Raw genomic sequence first — 11,770 nt, forward strand, 5'->3', positions numbered from 1 at the left:
AATAGGGGTCTTCATAACTCAGAAATGACACCAGAAGTTATAACAAGAAGCAAGAGAGAGCTCGTGGATCAAACACCACAAATTTCTCTACAAGTTTCAAGCTTCAAGAAATTATGTTCAAGCTCAAGAACGAATCAAGATCAAGTTCAAGCAATCAAGCTAAAGCTCAAGAACAAGATCATCGTTCGTGGAAACAAATATAGATTCAAGATCAAGCTCAAAGGCCCTTGAATTTATTTACTTTTGGAAAGAAGAATCAGAGGATTCATAGAAATTGTAACACTCAAATCAATTATTTGAAATAAAATACTATGATTGTTGCGATATTTTCGGTTTTGATTTTATTTTCTCGACGCAATTTATTGTCTACAAACACCAAAGCGGCTAAATATCTTTTATTTCTAGTTTGAATTTTAAAAATAAAATTATTTTTGTTAGGGAGTAATTTAACTCCACTTATATCAATTGGACACCAAAGCGGTTACTAGATACAACAACAACAACCCAGTGTAATCTCACTTAGTGGGGTCAGGGGAGGGTAGTGTGTACGCAAACTTTACCCCTACCCTAGGGTAGAGAGAGACTGTTTCCAAAATAGACCCCCGACATTCTTCTTTGAACTTCCCACCTTGCTCTTGGGGAGACTACATAAGTTGTTAGAACAATTGAATAAAACTATAAAAGTTGCTTAGAAACCATTGACCGTCCAACCCACCACCCTCCCCTCCTCATTTCTGTCTGAAGAGGGAAGAAGGGCGGGTACTATAATTCCCCAAATTTTACAGTTAGGTCCCTGGCTAGATCCATATCTTCCCGCCCAAAATTCAGTGCCTAAAATCTTCCCTCTTTTTTTCTAACACGTTATATTTGTGTCACTTGTACAAAATAAAATAAAAAACATTTACTACTTGTAAAAAGGAAAATTCGGTTTGATTTTTTTCTTATTTTTTGTGTTTGATTGTGGATTTTTGGTATGTGTACGACTGATGAATTGTTCGTAGATTTTGAAATTGGAAAGCAATGGCTGGGTGGTCGAAGAGAGTTGATGGATCGGGTATAGAGAGCTTCAGAAAGCCTGAAACTGGCCCGGACCCGAAACAAGTTGTAAAGGCTGAAGTAGTAGATTACGGTAATGCTAAGCTGTTGTTTATAGAAATTTTAGCTCAATTCTTCAAAGAAGTTACTGGGCTGTTGTGTTACAGGCCATTGCCACCAATGTTGGGTAATGGAAAATCAGTTGATTTGTTCAAGCTTTATCTGGTTGTTAGGGGAAAAGGTGGGTATGAGAGAGTTTGTGTGAATGGGTCATGGGGTTTAGTGGCTAAAGATTGTGGGTTTGATTCGAGTTATGGGTTGGGGTTGAAGTTGGTTTATGTTAAGTATTTGGATGCCTTAGAGAGATGGATGTTCAGACTTAAGAAAAAAGGGAGAACTGATGGTGTAATAAATAGTGAGGTGAGAAAATGTGATTTGCGTTCGGGTTTGGGTTCAGGCCAAGCTGGAGTTCCAATAGAGGTTGAGTTGGATTTGAAGGAGATTTTAATGAAAATTGCGGATGAAAAGGCCAATGATGGTGAAAATAGAAGTGTTAATTGTGTTGAGGCTCGGGGTTTTGATGGCTTGTATGAATGTACTGAGAATCTTGATGGTAAAGGAAATTTGGATCACAGTGCGGTTACTGTAAAGGATATTGACGAAAATAGAAGTGTTAATGTTGAACAGCTGCATGATGTTGTTGAGGCTCGGGATTTTGATGGCTTGAATGAATGTACCGAGACATTTGATGGTAAAAAAAATTTGGATCACAGAGCGGTCACTGTAAAAGATATTGACGAAAATAGAAGTGTTAATGGTGAACAGCTGCGTGATGGTGTTGAGGCTCGGGATTTTGATGGCTTGAATGAATGTATTGAGACATTTGATGGTAAAAGAAATTTGGACCGCAATGCATTTACGGTAAATGATATTGATGAAAATAGGAGTGTTAATTATGATGAAGAGCATTTGATGTGTGTCAGCGGAAGGGAAAGTGTTAAGGAAGATTGCATTAGTAGGAAGAGGAAGCGAGAATCATACTTGGATCTGGTGAGGTGGGTTGGTAAAGTTGCGAAGGATCCTTGTGATCCTGCTATTGGTTCTTTGCCGGAAAGGTCTAAGTGGGAGGATTATGGCGATGAAGTGGTTTGGAAGCAGGTTCTGTTGGTGCGAGATGAAATGCTTTTGGAAAAGAATGTGGATACATGTGCTCGGTACTCGGCATGGCAGGTACTTCAGTTTTCACCTGGGGATTGATACTTCATATCATTATGAATTACTAAATATTAGTTCGTTTAGAGGATGTGTATACCTTATTCATTTTGCTAGATAAAATGTCTTACTTCAGTTCAAGAGCTCACCTCATTGCTATCATTTGTTGCTTTATGGGCATATTGATGTGCGCGCGCGTGTGTGTGTTGGGGGGGGGGGACTACTTGGCATGTGATGCATTTTGTGTGATATCTTTCGATTGAGTGCATTTGCTTAGCATTTGTTTTGGAAGATCAAATACTGTATTCGGGTTTAACTTTCAATATGTCAAACAACTTAGCTAATTATTTCGTGATAGTTAAGCACGGAGTTGTACCAAGAAAGTCACAGTTAAGTTGCATTAGGAGGCATCATCAGTGCAATCTGCCGTTTCTACTTGTAAGTCAATAGGGGGTCAGCTGTTTTATTGTATTTATAGCAGGATGAGATCCTCTAAATGAGGCCAAAATATATTTCATAAGTTGATGAGATAACAGGATTAGGAATGAAGTTATTACGGACAAGGTAGGAGTGACATCTATGGAGGACAAGCTGCGGGAATCAAGGTTGAGATGGTTTGGGCATGTGAAGAGAAGAGATATAGATGCTCCGGTCAGGAGGTGTGAAGGGTTGTCCATGGAGGGTCCGAGAACGGAAGGGGTAGGCCGAAGAAGTATTGGAGAGATGTAATTAGATAGGACATGTCATTGCTTCAGCTTACTGAGGATATGACCCACGATAGGAAGGTGTGGAGGTCGACGATTAGGGTTGTTGGTTGACTGATAGTAGTGTGTTCCTTCTAGGCTTACCAGTAGTACTAGAATTATTTTTGTATTATCGTATCATGGTTTTTTATTATTACATGTTGTGTCATTCGTGCTCGTTACCGTACTACATTGTTGTTATCATTGTTTGCTACTTGGCTGCTTTATTTTCTCTCTATTGTTCCTTGAGCCGAGGGTCTATCGAAAACAGCCTCTCTATCTTTATAAGGTAGGGGTAAGGTCTGCGTACACACTACCCTCCCCAAACCCTATTTATGGGATTACACTGGGTTTGTTGTTGTTGATGAGATAACACATTTCTTGGGAAAACCACAGTAGGTCCAAATAGTGCGTAAGGATAGGAGCCATGTTATTCTGTCAAATAAAGAAACAGTTGGCATAGAGACGTGTTATCCCTTCCTAATTGTGGTAGGTTATTGAATGGACATCTAAATAGAAGAGAACACAGGACAGATGTGCTTCAACTTGGGTAAAAGATGGTCTAGACATAAATAGCGGAAATGTGAAATTATGAAAATTAGAGAGGCTTCCAACCTCTGGTTGTTAGAACTTCGTAGAAAATGTCAAAAGAGTATTCATTGCTCCAACCTCTGGTTGTTAGAACTTCGTAGAAAATGTCAAAAGAGTCATTTTTTTAAATTGCCGTAGCAAATCATGATCTGCTGGGGTTGGGTGTTCTTGATAAGGAAATACCTTATGAAAGTTCCATCTACTCTATGAATGCTTTGGTTAATTTTGTATAAACTAAAATATAGTATGCTCTAACTTTTCTGATAAATACAGCTTGCTATCAAAGTGCTGATTGTGTTTGTCCACTTGTCACTCTATGTAGCATTTTCCAGATTGATTAACCAATGCACTTCGATCATGTCCGTCTTTTAATGGCATGTTTGTAACTGGGGAGAACTTCCTGCTTCCTGTTGCGATCATTTTATGCACAGCATGCCATTTTTGCTAGATAAGTTGCTGTTTAGCAACCAATACAGCATCCCTTGGTTTATGTGCTTTTTTATGACTCGGAAAGTAAAACTTCACTAATTGCACAGAGTTTCAGTACAGAGCATCGTATCATTTTCCCTTCAGCTTCTCTTTCTATCCTAGCATTTACACTTATCTAGCAAGTCATGTTTATGTGAACATCCAAAAGTTATGGAAGATCACAAATTTTGTCCTGGCTTGGGTTAATTTAGAAAATCTTGCCTTCCAGATAAAACAGAAGATGCATCCATCTATGTATGATGATACTTCTGGTTCTGGAAGAGTAAGATGCAGCCGACGAGTTCTATCTGCAAAAGATTCTTTGAAAAAGATGCGTGCACTTCTGTTTTCAGTGTCATCATCATCAAGTCCTCATAGTGATAAGGATCAGGTCGATGGACCAACTGACTCTTCTGCAGAGTCAGCGGTTGGTTTTTGGTGGAAGCAGCGCAGAAAGAGAATACCAGTCGGGCCAGAGTTTCAAGCAGATATTCCCGAATGCATTGAGGTGATCTATGAAAGTGACTCTAAATGGCTGGGCACCCAAACCTGGCCACGAGACAAACAAGGAAAAAACAGAATGTTAATTGACAGAAGAGATCCTATTGGGAAAGGAAGGCAAGATATCTGTGGCTGCCAATCTCCAGGTTCTTATGACTGCATCAAGTTTCATCTTTTCGAGAAACGGAAGAAGATTGAGATTGAGTTGGGATCAGCCTATTATCAGTGGAAATTTGACTCTATGGGTGAAGAAGTTGCACTTTGTTGGTCAAGAGAAGAAGAAGGGAAATTTCAGGATATAGTGAAGTCAAACCGTTTGACTGAGGACAAGAGTTTCTGGAATGAGATTTTCAAATTCTTTCCAAACAGAAGCAGGGAGTCTTTAGTAAGCTACTACTTCAATGTCTTCCTTCTCCGACGCAGAGGCAACCAGAATAGAACTAATGCCAGTGATTTTGACAGTGATGATGATGAATCAGAATATGGACCTAGATTTAAATGTTTTGGGCGGGATGCCAAGTTCTCCATCTTTTGTTCCCCAAAGAAAAGCACATCTGGATCAGAGGTAGTACATGAATCTTGATTGTGGTCATGGCATTTTCCAGAACCGTAAATTGCTGGAGTTTCTTGTGCTTTTATTCGTCAAGCAAGTTTATATTGGAAAGTATGTCTTTTACAACTGCAGATACAAGATTCCCTCGTAGAATTGTACCTTTTTTGGGTCAGTGAATTCTTAGCCTGCACAGCAGCTTCTTCCCTCTGTTTTGACTTTTGACTACAAAACAAGTGTATGAATACTCCCCTTTACACTTCCAAGCTCTTGAATTTTTACAAAGGAACAAGATTGCTAGGAATTCAGTCTCTTAACTGCAGATCTCTTTGTAAGATGATGGATACATGCTGCACTGTCTGATATCTTCATAATGAGATAATACTTTCCTACTCTCCCTTAACTTTTGCTTCTGTGCACTTTCGATGGCTTTGAATAGCCCATTTATTTACATTTTGGAACTCTATCTGCTGTGTGTGTTTAAAACAGAGCTGGTGCCTTTCTGGGCCAACAGACATATCAGCTGATCTGAGGGTACTTCTTTACCCCAAATTTTCATATCAGCGAAATTTTATTCAGTTGTGGATGCGAAGTGAAAACCACTTGCAAGCCATGTGCCAAAAGGATTATATCAAAAACACTGTATAATATGGAAGGGTGATGTTAACCTTCATAAATCTCATATATAAGTAGCAATATGTTCTGAACCAATCTTTGCATAAGAAATATAAATCTCACTGAAGTTTACTAGTGTCATTTTACTATAAAAGATGCCTAATTAGAAGCATAAATAAGGGATCCAGAGCTAGATAAAAGTAGAAACTTATATCAGCTAAGCAACAGGGTTCTTCTTTCTTGGAATTCGGTATCCTCCAATAACACAAGCATGGTGTCTTTGGTACTCGTCCATAGTAACTTGCTCAATAGGCTTGAACTGGTTGGCCTTAAGTTTCTGCACTTCTTGTTCATATACTTTGTCATCTGGAAGTGTAGAGTCTATGCAGTTGGCCTGCAAAACCAAAAGGAGTCAAGACAGTACTTCCCTAGATAATTTTGACATCTCAGTGACATCAGTATGATGACAGTATTTTAGTATATACTAGGGACAATATAAAGAACTTTTATACTATAAGTGCAAAACAGGGTAGCTCGGCGGACAAAGCATCCCGCATTCACGGCTAATGCAAGCATTAGTGGCCGCTTCCATGACTTGAACCCATGACCTATAGATCATACGGAGATAACTTTACCATTGCTCCATAGCTCCACTTCTTATACTATGAGTGCATTTTAACATATTATAGCAAGTTAGTCGTCATACTTACTACTAGGTTACTAAGTATTGCTTATTGTAGAAATTTACATATAAATATAAGATAACATGATTATGTAAGCATCTTTTTATACCGTCAATGCATATGCTGATGCTTTAATGTACCAAATGGACTCACCTTGATTGACAGCACAAAGTGACCTCCAACTTTGAGAAAATATGATGCATTCAAAGCTAAGATCCTTATCTGAAACGGGTAAAATGTAAAGCATAGCACTCAATAGATTTTGAAAGGGATGGGGGGAGAAGTGACGTTTGAAATATATGCAAGTCATAGCAGCTGTTATTTAAAATTGGAAAACATAACCTGTTAGGTAATATTGTTTAATAACAACAACAAAATCTTAGTGAATTCCTAGAAGTGTGATCTGGAAAGAGTAGTGTGTATAAAGACCTTACCCTACCTTGTGAAGGTAGAGAGACTATTTCTGATAGACCTCGGCACAAGAAAAGATGCAAAAGGAAGCAGTAACAACAATAGGCGAGAAAGAAACCCCCAGCGAGGAAATCTTTTCCTCTAATGAATAGTCTTTTCTCTAAAGACTTCCAATATAATCTTTTCTTCCTTATTTTTCTCTACTCCTTTTTTTCAGGTAATAACTCAACCTCCAAATTTGAGTTAAGAGAGCATAAACTTAATAATTTGAAAGAAAGAGTAAACAACAACAACAACAACCAGTATAATCCCACTTAGTGGGGTCTTGGGAGGGTAGTGTGTACGCAGACCTTACCCCTACCCTGGGGTAGAGAGGCTGTTTCCAAATAGACCCCGACATCCTTCCCTCCAAGAACTTCCCACCTTGCTCTTGGGGAGACTCGAACTCACAACCTCTTGGTTGGAAGTGGAGGTTGCTTACCATTAGAGCAACCCCTCTTGTCGAGAGAAAGAGTAAACAATTTTACTTTTTTCGATAACTTTAAAGAGTTATGTTTCTTAGACTAAAAACTGAAGGGAATAAGCAAATTCTACCCAAAATTAACATATGAGTTCAACATAGCCTCATTATTAAAGGAGAAAATAGAATGAGCTTTTTTCCTCAACAAAATGGAATGAGCTTTCAAGTCATTCCTATTGTACTTTGCCTTCTTATAATTTATAGAGAACATAACAAATGTAAGTAGAATAAATACACTAACACAATATATATATACAAAAATTGTTGCGGTGGACCTATTATACAAGTAGGTAGCAGATCCCATAATTTACACAGCTTACTTTTGTGATTTTACTATACCTATTGTATTGCATTATCATTTAGACAATAAGGAGAATAACTTAGAGAGAAAGCATGAAGCACAATCACATCAAGAAAAAAAATATATTGTTGAAGAAACAAAGCTAAAATATTATTGATTATATAACAAACTCTGACTAAAAACCTGTATAACATTGAGGCTTCTGTCTCTCTCTCTATATATGTAGCAACTGCATTGCTGCTTCTTAGTTTATAATTAAAGAAGGAAAATCAATACTACTGAATTAGGTGACTAAAACATACAAGTGTATATATAATGTAATCATCTGTTTCCAGTGCAGGCAAAATGAAAGACATTGTGCATTTACATACTTTGAGATTTCGAACTTCTTAAAAACAAAACTAGACAATTGAAAACCATCTGTGTATGTAGAGACTTTAAATAATTCATCACTTGCTATTAAATGTGAAAATAGTTATTCTCCACTTGATCACTCAAAAGACTAAGAAAGTGGAAATAAGAGTAGCAATAAAAATATTAAGAAAATGAAAATAATGATAGCATCAGAAGCCTGGGAATCACCAAAGTATATGGAGAGACACCAGCTAATTCATCACATGCTTGATATTATATCAAACGAGAGTATCCTTCATTTTATCCCCAAATATTTGGAGATAAACTGGAAAAGGAACAAAAAGGCAACCAAAAAAACTAGACAGATACTAAGAAAAGGAATATGGATAGAAGGAAATGAACAAATAAGAGGATGTTTTAGATTTTGAAAAAATTACTTGAATTAGTAAAAGAAATAAAAAGAAAGTGATTTGTTAATTAACTCAAGTAGGTGACAAAGGTTCAATAGGATCTTATGTAAAACAAACATCGGCAACTAGTCTCTATACCAAACAAGTTGAGATTGGCTATATATTAAAGCTCATCTCCGACCAATATCATAAAAAATAAAAAGAAAAAGAAAATATTAGAACTTCTCTGGCATAAAAATCTCTAAGATAATTAAAAGACTTCTATAAAGATACGACATGAAGTAACGTACTAACATACAACAACAACAAATCCAGTGGATTCCCATGAATAGGGTATGGGGAGGGTAAGATATACACAACCTTATCCCTACTCTGGGAGGACAAAGAAGTTGTTTCCGATAAACAAGTAACGTACTAACATAACTAAAACATATTCTCAACGGAGTACATGGTATGACACGTATAAGATCTTATACAGAAAATTAAGAATGTGACCTGATCAGGCTGAGCAACATCAGAAAAGATGACATCCACCATACCAACCAACATTCTGTATCTTGCAGGGTGCCTAGCATCTTCAATTATGGGAATAACATTTCTTCTGTTCTTGGCCATGTTCAACAAGTCCCTCCCACTCCTGTTTGAGAATTCAACAGCATACACCACTCCTCTCTAATTTGATAAACAATTCACAACTCAATTATAATACTGGCATTAGTAATATTTAAAAAGCAAAGGCAGCCTGGTTGCACAAAGCTTCCCGCGTTCACGCAGGTCCAAGAAGGGCGGACTAAGCCTCCCACATTGATGCAGGGTGCGGGGAAGGGCCGCATACTAAGGGAGTGTGATGTAGGCGGCCTATTCTAATGCAGGCATTAGTGGTTGATTTTCCACTGCTCGAACCCGTTACCTATAGGTCAAACGGAGCAACTTTACAGTTGCTCAAAGGCTCTCCTTCAGTATTAATAATATTCTAAGATGTAAATAAACTTATAGCTTACTGGTCCAACTATGTCAGAGACATGAGAAACAGAAGTTCCAGAAGCAGCTCCCAAGTAAAGAACACGGTTTCCAGGTTTCTATTGTAACATTGGAAGAACGAAAAGAACACAATATTAATTGATTGAGGAAAATAAAAAGTAGAGCATATGTAAGAATATTAAAAAGTCTGTTGAATGTAATTCAATGAAACAAATATATACTCACAATCCAAGTATCATCTATGCCACACAAGACAGCAGCGCACAATTTTGAACGGTATGGATTCCAAACTCTATATTCAACCTTTGTTCCATCTTCACTCTGGTGAATGAAAAAACAACACAAAATAAACTCTTAGCATGTAGCAGTAAACAAGTTGGAAGATCACTATGTCTGTTAAGACGCGAGAATTTTTAAATCAAGCACAAGAATATTTCATGAAAATCTTCAATATTTCCCAGATATACTACTTCTATTGTATGACTTATTAGTTAGATTTCTATGCTATATCTAATTTCTTAATAAAAATTGAGAGTCAATTTTAAAACTACATAAACAGAATAGCATCTGTAAAACCACCAATTAATTTGGTGTAAAAAGGTTTGCTAAATCAATATAAACAAACAAAACAAAACACCCTTTTGACTCTCTGAATAAAGGAAACGAGAATATGTTAACCACTATTTAATACACATATTATGCTAGTAGTATATGTTAATTCAAAAGGTGAATTTAACCAAAAAAGTAGATTAATCAAAGATTACGAATGATCAACTTCATTGCAATTAGAGGAAATTAAGATGGAATAATTAGGTAGGAACCTGAACAGTTATGCGTTTCTCATTGTAAACAGTAACACCAGGTACCAAGTTTTTGGTGACAAGAGCATCCTCCTTTGATTTGGCTAAAAATATACCTTCATGCCTGTGAGGAATGATCACCACATTCCTACCACCTCTCATTCCTCCTCCGCCACGACCACCACCGCCTCCTATTCCTCTACCCCTTCCGGCAAGGCCACCTCGACCAGCCCCACGTCCAATACCATGACCACCACCACGTCCGCCACCACCTCTGCCTCTTGTAGCATTGGAGTTGTTACGGCCATTGAAGCCTCCTCTACCGCCACGTCCACGACCTGAACTCAAGCATTAAATAATCCAAAACACAAATTACAACAACAACGAAAGGCCCGGTGTAATCCCACAAAGTGGGGGTTGGGGGAAGGTGGAGTGCACGCACACCTTACCCTTCCCTTCATAGATACACAAATTAAAGATAAAACTATTCAAAAAACTGAACAGATAATCTTAAAAATATGAAAAACTTCTACTATACACCATATGAATGAAGATATACAATGATGAGCATATGTGACAGACGCGAATGCAGCCTTTAGGGGTTCAATTGAACTCAAGATTTTTGACACGAATCATAGATATATAGTGAAAAGTACGTATTGATTTAATACACAATATTGACAAGCACATACCCATTGGAGCTCTCATTGTTAAGAGAGAAAAGCAAAAAGTTTGTCTTCTGTGTTAAGAGTGGAGATTGTAAAGAAGTTGAGAGGTAGATTTTAATTTCGTTGGGTGATAGTAGGGTTTATAGGGAGGTAGATATTAGGGTTTTGGGTTGCAGAAAGCCATAATGACGTGAAAGCCAAGTAACGTCAATTAAGGAAAATAAGGTATACGAACTGTTTACTTTTTATTAAGAAACGGTGTCGTCCCAAGGGGAGAAATAAACGCAAGACAAAATAAAGGAAAAAGAGGAAAAAATAACAAAAATATTCCGACCTGCCGGATTCGAACCAGCGACCTAAGGATTTCAGCAAACACACTACAGTCCTCCGCTCTACCAACTGAGCTAAGGTCGGGTTGTGTTATCGCCACTAATTACAACTTTATGTCTCTTATTTAATCAAATATGGGTAAACGAAATACTCCCTTCGTTTCAATTTAGATGAGGTAATTTGATTCGGCATGGAGTTTAAGAAAAAAAAAATTTGAAATTTTATGGTCTTAAAAGCTTTGTGGGGCAATGACATTTGTGTGGCTGTAAAAGCTTCTCGTTAAAGGTTAAATGAGTAAAATGAAGAGTTTAAAGTTCAATTATTTTTAAATTTAGAACTATGTCATTTATTTTGGAACAAACTAAAAAGGAAAGTACATTATCTAATTTGATAAAAGAGGAGAAAAGTTGTACCTTAATCCTCTTGATACGGTAGAGTCTCGTGCTGATAACGTGAGATGAAACAATAAAAGTAGAAGAATAATATTGCAGAGAAAGAGAGAGAGGAAATTCTTATTGAATTTTGGAATAATTTATAATGGGGTAAGACCCCTTTATTTATAGGGAGAGGTTGACTTAGCCACCTAGTAATAAACCC

The 11,770-nt window shown here is 37.3% G+C and overlaps 2 protein-coding genes and 1 non-coding gene across 3 annotated transcripts; 1 reads left to right on the forward strand and 2 right to left on the reverse strand.

The window, feature by feature from the left end:
- Window positions 1-698: 698 nt before the first annotated feature.
- Window positions 699-5,503, forward strand: LOC107824439 (AT-rich interactive domain-containing protein 1-like). The gene is made up of 2 exons (XM_016651197.2): window positions 699-2,265; window positions 4,279-5,503. Exons 1-2 carry the CDS (start codon window positions 1,021-1,023, stop codon window positions 5,131-5,133), a joined length of 2,100 nt encoding a protein of 699 aa, XP_016506683.2. The 5' UTR covers window positions 699-1,020; the 3' UTR covers window positions 5,134-5,503.
- Window positions 5,504-5,799: 296 nt separating this feature from the next.
- Window positions 5,800-10,883, reverse strand: LOC107824443 (rRNA 2'-O-methyltransferase fibrillarin 1-like). Its single transcript, XM_075224588.1, has 7 exons — window positions 10,868-10,883; window positions 10,197-10,513; window positions 9,601-9,696; window positions 9,396-9,473; window positions 8,890-9,066; window positions 6,552-6,620; window positions 5,800-6,109 (listed from the first exon to the last, which is right to left on the reverse strand). Exons 1-7 carry the CDS (start codon window positions 10,881-10,883, stop codon window positions 5,933-5,935), a joined length of 930 nt encoding a protein of 309 aa, XP_075080689.1. The 3' UTR covers window positions 5,800-5,932.
- Window positions 10,884-11,171: 288 nt separating this feature from the next.
- TRNAY-GUA (transfer RNA tyrosine (anticodon GUA)) lies at window positions 11,172-11,257 on the reverse strand. The gene is given in 2 exon segments: window positions 11,172-11,207; window positions 11,221-11,257. It is a non-coding gene; the product is annotated as a tRNA-Tyr (tRNA).
- Window positions 11,258-11,770: the final 513 nt, after the last annotated feature.

This window comes from Nicotiana tabacum, chromosome 11 (assembly GCF_000715075.1).
Source record: "Nicotiana tabacum cultivar K326 chromosome 11, ASM71507v2, whole genome shotgun sequence".
NCBI classification, from domain to species: Eukaryota; Viridiplantae; Streptophyta; class Magnoliopsida; order Solanales; family Solanaceae; genus Nicotiana; species Nicotiana tabacum.

Excerpts from the sequence above, each read along its gene's own strand:
- LOC107824439 (XM_016651197.2), top strand. The coding sequence starts at position 1,021 with ATGGCTGGGTGGTCGAAGAGAGTTGATGGATCGGGTATAGAGAGCTTC. Across the intron at positions 2,266-4,278 it reads CTCGGTACTCGGCATGGCAG|ATAAAACAGAAGATGCATCC; the intron begins GTACTTCAGTTT and ends CTTGCCTTCCAG.
- LOC107824443 (XM_075224588.1), bottom strand. Across the intron at positions 9,067-9,395 it reads TCTCTGACATAGTTGGACCA|AGAGGAGTGGTGTATGCTGT; the intron begins GTAAGCTATAAG and ends TTATCAAATTAG. Across the intron at positions 6,621-8,889 it reads ATGTTGCTCAGCCTGATCAG|ATAAGGATCTTAGCTTTGAA; the intron begins GTCACATTCTTA and ends TACCCGTTTCAG.